General features: G+C 41.6%; 1 protein-coding gene across 3 annotated transcripts in view; it reads right to left on the bottom strand.

Moving 5' to 3' along the window:
- Nucleotides 1-607: 607 nt before the first annotated feature.
- Nucleotides 608-8,820, bottom strand: part of dscama (Down syndrome cell adhesion molecule a) — a 188,533-nt gene continuing 180,320 nt past the window's right edge. For 2 of the 3 annotated variants that reach the window (XM_041800575.1, XM_041800577.1), the window contains 7 exons: nt 7,962-8,138; nt 5,782-5,812; nt 5,550-5,665; nt 5,303-5,461; nt 3,904-4,101; nt 3,458-3,760; nt 608-2,524 (listed from right to left, as the gene is read on the bottom strand). In XM_041800575.1, the coding sequence (XP_041656509.1) occupies nt 2,145-2,524; nt 3,458-3,760; nt 3,904-4,101; nt 5,303-5,461; nt 5,550-5,665; nt 5,782-5,812; nt 7,962-8,138 (1,364 nt within the window). In that variant the 3' untranslated portion in view covers nt 608-2,144. The remainder of the gene's footprint in view (nt 2,525-3,457; nt 3,761-3,903; nt 4,102-5,302; nt 5,462-5,549; nt 5,666-5,781; nt 5,813-7,961; nt 8,139-8,820) is intronic. The other variant, XM_041800576.1, reaches the window with a different exon arrangement.

Here is an 8,820-nt window from a genome sequence, read left to right as displayed (position 1 = left end):
AAGGACAGCCTGTTATGGAAAGAAAGCCAGCCAAAGATATTGATAGCCATGTTTGCTTTTCTTCTGAAGTCACGTTTGATCATTTGAGATCTTGTGAAATCGAATCTTCACAGTGAGGTTGTTGGCAGGTGGTCAGGTCAGCAGATCAATGGAGCTTAAAGGATTATAAGACAATAAACATTTTTAAAACTGTCCTTAAGTCTGTGGTCTGTAAATTGTTAAGATTTGAAAATGGTCATGAGAAACGGACACTCTGTAACCACCAGTTCTACCTGACATGGGTCAGCCCTTTGGAAGCCCTCCTGATGGACTTCCCCAACCCTGCCTGCAGGCAGAGAAGCAACTTAGTTACATTAAATCTTACCATTAAATCTCTCTTAAGGATGTCTGCCTTTAGGTCGGCGGTTTGTTGTTGTTATGAAGGTCAGAAGAGGTGCTTTCCTGCACAGACTGACGTCTCAAACAGTCAGCCATGACAGCCTCAACCCTCTTCATGTTTCTTCTCCTCCACCTCCACACCAGCATCAGTCACTCATGTCAAACCCTTAGAGGACACTTTGGGGAACAGCCATTTTATTAATCAAATTTGAACTTTGTGTTAGTTTCTCTTTATTCCAGTGCCACCATGGTGAACACTCATGTTAAAAATAAAAAGTGACATTTTTTTTCTTGTTAAAATGTATAATCATAATGAAGACAGTTAATCATAGAAACTAATCATAGAAACTGACAAAATGACCTCACAGCATTTTGGATCAAACTCTTCTCCCTTCAAAGAAACAGAAAGAACAGAAACGGGCCAGGGTAGACAGGAACAAAAAACAGATTCTTACGTATATCCACATTTTTTTAGATATTTCCCATAGACATTATAGGTTTGGTTTGAAGGGGGGATTCTGCTGGATTGTCTCACGTTTATTTTTTTTCCCTGTAGAGGAGCGTCACTGCGATTTACGCCGCGACCGTAAATCTACTGAGGAGAGTGAGAGCCCTGAAGACTCTACCTAGTGCACTGAGAGTAGGGGGGTCTATCTGGACACACTTGAGTCTGGGGGGGTGTTGTGAAGTGCAAACCATCAGTTCTCTAAAGCCTCCCTAGTCTAGCTAACATCATTCACCACCCTGGCAAACAAGCAGTGGCAAACTACACCTGAATACACAGCTGGAGAGCGTCCGGCCCCTTAAGTATACTCACAACATAGTTATTTCATCATTACAGTACAGTATAGAGCAATAGTTCTCATAGACTTTTCATATCTTTTTTTCATATTGCACCATCAGAGAATGGGACACAGAGAAAGATCAACAGAGACTCCATTTCCTAATTAAAACGAGATATGTGCAAACATGACTAAGGACTTTATTAACCAAATCAATTCTTCCCTGTAATATCCACAAATAAAAGTGATTTCTCTTTTTATATATATATTTATAGTAATAAGAATAATAAATCTTCACATTGGATCATTTCATAGTGTGACAAAATGCTCGACTGGGCCGTCCAGCCTCGATCGTAATCCTCATTGTCTTTTTAAATTGGTCAGTCCCCATGCATCCATAGGAAATAGATTTTTTTTTCTTCAAAAAAAGTAACAATTTGAGAGCAGCTGAAAAGTTTGGACTGGTGTCAATTGCTTTCATTCCAAGATTTCTCCAGAGTTTCGTTCAGTGTTTCAGAAGGATATTCCATAGGAAAAAAATGACTCCAAATCGTCATCTTCCACTCCAGAAAACTAAAGAAAGATGTCCGGCTTCTTATGAAAACATCGTGATCATTTGGTAATCAATAATTAATGATCATTAATAGCTGACAACTAACAATTAATAATCACTGATTAATTATAAAGAATTAACAAGAATCAAGAATAAATAATGCTCCCTCGTTACTCAATTAGTTTGGCAAAGCTCCGGCTGGAGTCGTTTCCGATGAGTGAATTTTTTCTCAAGTGAAAAAAAAAGAAAGAAATACAAAGTCGAGATAAAAGAAAGCTCTAAAATAAATAAAAGGAGATTAGTAAAAGTGACCCCGCCTTGTCAGGACGGGGCGTATATACAGAACTGCGTGGTGAGAGTCAGTTTACTGCACTTGAGTGTTAAGTCCAGTGTTAGAGTGAGTCCGAGTCCCGCCCCAGGGGCCCCTGCTGTTATACCAGCGTGTAGGACTTTGCGTACGGGTTGCTGCTCTGTTTGAGATGTCCTCGCGAGTCCAGCAGGGACTCCTGGGAGGTGCTGAGCTTGGCGGCCTGAGCCAGCTCCGAGCCCTCTCTGTGGGGGAGCGTGGCTGCCGAGCCAGGCTGCCACTGGGCCACTGGGTCCCTGCTGGCCTGAGGGGCCTCCGTGGGCGTGGGCGGCGCCATGCGAGACGGCCGCTTCAGAGAGCGGCTCTTCTGCGGCTCCAGGCACGCCTGACCCATGGCCGCCCGCTCCCCGCTCGCTGTCCCCCTGGAGGAGCCTGAGCAGGACATGCCCCGGTTTAACAGGAAGTCCATGCGCAGGTATGGAGGAAGGTGAACCAGCTCGCCTCCTGCAGGATGACACGGACAGAATCAGTCAGGTACGAGAAAAAAAAGATTACACATTTCTGCACAATATCACCGACAATCTTTAAATTAGTCTATAAATTTACCTTCACCTGTAATCTAAGGACCCAAACAGTCAAATAAATCAAATAACTTGTTCAAATAGATTTGAGTTCCTCAGCACTGGGAAGTTTGATTTTCTTAAAATATATTTTACGTGTATTACTGTCATGTTGAACTCTACAAAGAAACTGAATTTGACCTGGAAAAGCTGTCAAAATGTGGAAAAGTAATTGCTCAGTTTTGCATGGTAAACATCTTTTTGGAACAGTTTTAACAATTAATTCAAATTTATCTTGGCCATTGCTTTATCGCTTGTATTAGTGTGTAAAATTTGGGAAATATTTTGTATTCTTTTTAAAATAAAATGCCCATATTTAAGGCTTAGCATATATTTTTGCTCCAATTTAAAAAAAAAAAACAATAACTAAACAAGGGCTGATTATTGGCATGACCACAGCCACCACTAGAGGGGGCAGTGTGGTGATAAATAGAGTGACTATACCTGTGCAAAGTGTGCTATAAGTAAAAGAAAAGCTGTATAAAAGAAGCTTGAAATTCCCCCAAAATTCTACAATTTCTAGTGTGTGAAAAGGTACCTGAATTTCTTCTCATGTCAACTTAAACTGAATTTATCAGATGGGTTCAGGAGTTGGGCAGTTGTATGCTACACTGAGACAACCATCAATTATTCCCAACACTTAATCAGGATTATTGTGAGAGTCACAGTTATTGGTTGGTTATCAATATTAGACAGGAAGCTGATGTTTAGTGATTAGTGTCATCAGCATCAGTAAGTAGGAAGTAGGGATAAAGGTTAGGCATGAAGTCGGGGTTCAGTCTGACACCCCTCTGTGGTCTTTGCCAGCAGGTCTCACCCGGTCTGTGGGCCTTGGGCACGGCCATGTTCATGACCCGGCTGACGTCCTGAGGCTTGGGCGGGGAGGCGGTGAAGCGGCAGATGCCTGACTCGGACGGCGTGCTGGACGTCAGGCTGTCGGTGTAGTCGTTGGTGCCTGCCGTCATCTGCTCTGAGGAGGTGTCGGAGATGAAGCACTCGGTGATGGTGAACTTGGCGTGCCGCAGCTGCTCCTCCATCTTGGCGTGCTCGTAGGCTCGGGCCAGCTCCTCGTAGGTGGAGGAGGCGCTCTCTGTTGACACCATGCTGCTCCGCGCTCGGTCTGCACACGGGCGGGGGTTAGTGGAGGGATCAGTGTCAGAGTTAGTGGACGCACAGTTAGGATGTTAAAGTTGTCAGAGATGATGAGTGGTGTTATACTGTTAATGGTTGCTTTAGAGTTACTGATCCAGGTGTGGCTCTTACCTGTGTCCTGAGATGGGCTGACGCTGTAGCTGTCACTCTCCTTGTCCACTGAGCCAGCCACTCTGGGTGTGGGCAGCCTCCAGTCGGTGCTGAGGGTGTGTGAGGAGACAGGTGGGTGGGGGCGGTTCAGGGTCCATTGGCTGGCGTAGCGGTTACGTGCTGCTGGGCCGGCTTTGGCTGTGCGGCGGGCTGTTGGGTCTGAGAACAAGGAAGGGAGAGAGGGGTTGTCTTTAAATCACTGAAAAATAAACAACTTAGAACTTAAATAAAACTAAACTTAATCAAATGGCCATGATGGATAGAGCTTGGTGAAATAATGTCAATTTTAACAGCTGGTTCAACAAAAAACTCATGGATAAGCAGCTTTTACTCAAAATTGCAATATTTACTTAAAATCATGCAAGAAACATAGCAACAGCTTTAGTGCGTAGCTTTTAATCCATCCTTTTTAAGTAACAGAGATGACAGTAGATATATAATATTCTAAAATTTTAAGAAGATGCTAAAGTGTTCAGAATAAAGACAAACTTCTTATATTAGGGCGGGGTATCAGACATAGAGACATAAAGGGAGGAATTTTGGGGATTTACACCAAAGAAGGAATAAAGGGTAGAGTCCTTTGGGAAATTAGCTTCTGGAGTTTCAGTGAACAAACAATGGCTAACACCTTTGTTTGTCTTGTGCATGCATGACAATTAACATAATACAGAAGGGACAGTCCTGCTAGACACTAAAGGGGCTGACTGACAATAAATCAAGTAAAATACTTATTAACCTGGCCTTCTAACTGTTTCATTATGAAGGGGAATTTAATGGTTGCTAAAGCTATAGATGGACATGCTTTGCAGTTTTTAGGGTTTTTGCAACACTTAAACTTTGAACACTTGCAGTTGCAGTTTAGGGATCCAGCAGAGTTAGTTGTTAATTGTAATTGTAATCAATTTAACAAAATATACACTGCAACACTCTCTCTAACCAGCAGAGGGTGTCAACTGCAATTACTTTTTCATACAGGGCCAGATAGGTTAGAATTTTTTTCCCCTTAATAATTAAAATCATCATTTAGAAACTGCATTTTGTATTTACTTGGGTTGTCATTGTGAGGTGTTAAAATTGGTTTGATGAAACATTTAAGTGTGATAAACATGCAAAACAATGAGGAATCAGAAAGAGGGTAAATACTTTTTCACAGCGCTGTAATGAGTATTTGAGTGTTGTGGATGTTTGAGATGTTTAAACTAGCAAGCTTCAGCATTAAGTTAAAGCATTGATCACAAAAAAAAAGTGTTCACCAAAGAATAAAAAATAGGACATGACAAAAGGAAAAGTGGTTTTAGCACACACAAACTAAAGCACATGCACAGCTAATGGGGTTAAAATGAAAAAAAAGCGTCCGTACTGGACTTACTGGTTCCTGGTCTGGCGTCAGACACGTCCACCAGTGGACCTGTGGCCTGGGACAGAGACTGATAGTGGACTGTGTGGGTGACTGTGGATGACTTCTGTTTCTGGGTCTCCCCAAAGTCGTTGTCAGTCAGCAACACAGTGGACCTGTCGTCTGTGGGACGGTAGTGAAAACATGATCAGAACAGTCGTAAGGCCCGTATTTGAATAAAAGACTCTCCTCAGAGCTGCGGTGAGCTTACCGACGGTCTCCATGGTGTCTCTCTCCTCAATCAGCAGCTGGGCTCTGGGGATGTCGATGTGCATGCGCAGCGTCTGTTGCTGTTTGTTAATTGGCTCTGCTGGACGTGTGTTTTTACTGTGAGGAACAAAACAAGAAGGGATCTTCATTATCCAAAGATCCTGTCATGATGAACCCTCCTCTGATGACAGTAGCATGTGCATAATGAGAAATCTGTTCGTGAACTTTCTTACCTCATGAGCATCTCTGCCAAACTTTTTGCATCTGGAGAAAAAACAGAGAAACAGTAACTTAACTTTTTGAACATAAAAGTTTCAGACATATTTGAACCCTTAGTTTGATTGATTGGCAGATTTAGATCACCCAACTCTTTGGCGGATTTTTTCAGACATTCTTTGACTGAAAAGTGTATAAATAAATTACTCTAAAACCTAACCATTAACATTTATGTAACATTCTGACTATGTTTGCTGTTAGGCTTCCCATTTAGAGGAAAACTTGAGAGAAGAGGGAGAGGGAAAAACGTTTGGTGTATGTGTCCTTTGCCACTGCACTGTGTGTGTGGTTTGGTGCCATTTGTGTCGGTATGATATGTTTACTTTGTGAAAACATTATGTCAGCTGTTGAAGTGGATAACTGAGTTGAAATAAGTAGTCTGAGCTCAGTTTGGTGGTGTTTTCTCTGCTGAAGCCTGCTGACCCAAACAGCTGATCAGAGATTGAAGAGCACATAGCTGGTAGCTGGAGTATGCATTGCACACTAGTGCCAAGTGCTATGTGAGAAATAAAATGCTTAAAAAATGCTCAATTCAGTACAAAATTGAGCCAGCGTTGTTTTTGGCAATTTTTATCTAAAACTTGCAAAATGATGTGGAGCAGCTGTACCCGTCTGTGGAGCTATATAGCCTAGCACTCCCAACACTCATATGACACAGCTTGAAAAATATGGAAATATCCCTTTGGGGCGGCAGTAGCTCAGTCTGTAAGGATGGGCTCAGAAGGTTGCCGGTTCAAGTCCTGGTCAGACCATATCTGGACTTTGAGGTGCCAGTTCATTTACCGAGTACTGTCAAAGTGCCCTTGAGCAAGACACTGAACCCCCAACAGCCCCTGGCAGTGCTTCAACAAGACCAGCAAGGCCTTCACTCTGACATCTCTCCATTGGTGCAGGTCCATGGGGATCCTGTTTATGCATGATTACATGTAACTCAGCCTCTGTGTGTGTTCAACAATGGAGTGTAAACTATGACTTTCCCTTCAGGGATTAATAAAGATTGTCTTAATCTTCTTCTTTAACATCAGAGAGAAAAGAGCATGACTGGCAATGTTTCGAGTCTTTTTACAGTGCTGTTATCTTTTACAAAGCACAAAGCATCTTTTACTGCTGCATCATGTCTCCTGTTTAAATAGAAAATGAGCTTAAATGCACCCTACCTTTATAAGAAATGATGAATTAAGGATACTACAATTTGGTTATATTACACATTAGCCTAGACAAAACTAATTTCAGAATAAAAGAGATAACACTTTTTTGAGAGCTCCTCAACTCCTGTCTATGATTTATTTTCATTTATTTAATTCTATGTGAATCCTCAACAGCTTTTTTAGCTCTGTTTTTCTGAGTTGATAAATCACATTTTAGTTATGAGTAAAAGGTCCTCTATTACTTTAAGTATATTTTGTCACTGTAATAAAACTATTTGACAATCATCCCTTAATCTGTATTGTTTTCACCATGAGTGAAGTTACCCACACAGTTAGAGATGTACCACCTTTGGGGACCAACTTCAACATATGAAAGCTGATGTATGATTTCCATGGAAGAGGACTTCCTGGGTCAAAGGTCACCTTTCAGTCTTTGTTACTTGCAATCAATCAAATCAGCTTACTTTGGGTGGCATGATTATTTAAAATTGAAATATGTGAAAGATGTCAGGTAAAATTACAGCAGATGAGAAACATGTAAATTATTTATTTTAACTTGAGTCATACTCAAATAGTTTATTTCCATGACTTTAAAACTTCTAAATAATCATTTATGACAAACATTTGGAGTATTTTCAGCTGTTTGGTTTCACAGTGCACCTTAAAGCCATGAAGTCTGTAGACATAATTGCCTGATGGTTGAGTTACACTGCTATCAGCGGATGTTTTCACTGTTTAGATTTAAAACATCAGGTTATGGTATGATGTTTAAATTTACATCAGAGCATTAAGCAAAAATTATTTAAAAAAAAAATGCTAACGATGCAGACTGCCTGCTCTAAACAACAGAAAACTTTTTAATGTTAACAGTCTTGAAAAACACTTTATCACTGACCTCTGAATCAAACAATAACAGGTCAACTGAAACTTTCCCACATTGCTCGTGAAAACCTGAGCTCTATCATGTTGGATGGACTCTGATATCTCACCTCGAAGTCTCTTGAGCCTCTGCTCCCTCCTCCTCCTCCTCAGCACCAGCAGCCCGATGAAAATCACCACGATGCCCACCAGCACACATGAAATGGTCACCATCATCTTCAGACCTTCGCCTCCACCAGAGCTCTCCTCTCTCACATTGGGAGGCTTCACCAGAGGAGCGATGGTACCTGTGCAGAGGTCATGACATGTGTGAACTTACAAATAGCAGAGTGTAACACGGACAGCCAGCAGGACTGTCTGCATAGAAGAAACCAACACTTTTACCTCTGATATCTACACAATGAAAGTTATCATGTTGTGTAACATTTTAAAGATAAAACTGATTTGGGCTTTTTCTGTCATAAGCCAATCTGATCTGTGTGTCATGACTGGCTTCTCTCTTTCCTCCTCAGATATCTTGAGTAATTGCCAACAAGCTTATATTACATCAGGGCCCCAGGTCAGTCAGGGAGGTCACGAGTGGCTGCAGTAGAAGACAGTATTTCTTGTCTAATGGTTGTAAATTCACGGTGTGAACAGGTGGTATGACAAAAAATTGTCTGTCCCTAAAGTCATGTTCCTCCACATCCCACAGATGCTATCCTTTCACACGGTTCAGTCAGACAGAGAGACTCCAAGAAGGTAACAGAGAGTCATTCAGTTAGACTAACCCTCTAAATCCTGATCTATAGCTGAACATGGTGAAGGTTAGGGTTGCCATGCAGGGATGAATAAGCTTTTGCAGACAGGGCGTTTATTCACTGTTCTCTTTGTACCAAACTTCCCTGAAATGCCAGTGAACTCAACTTGTTTCTGATTTTTTTCTCTTCAGGAGCTACAGCATGTTCTTCATGGAAGAAGAGGAATTCT

This window comes from Cheilinus undulatus, linkage group 12 (assembly GCF_018320785.1).
Source record: "Cheilinus undulatus linkage group 12, ASM1832078v1, whole genome shotgun sequence".
NCBI classification, from domain to species: domain Eukaryota; kingdom Metazoa; phylum Chordata; class Actinopteri; order Labriformes; family Labridae; genus Cheilinus; species Cheilinus undulatus.
The sequence above is the reverse complement of the archived record's forward strand: the minus strand, read 5'-3'. Positions and strand labels throughout refer to the sequence as shown.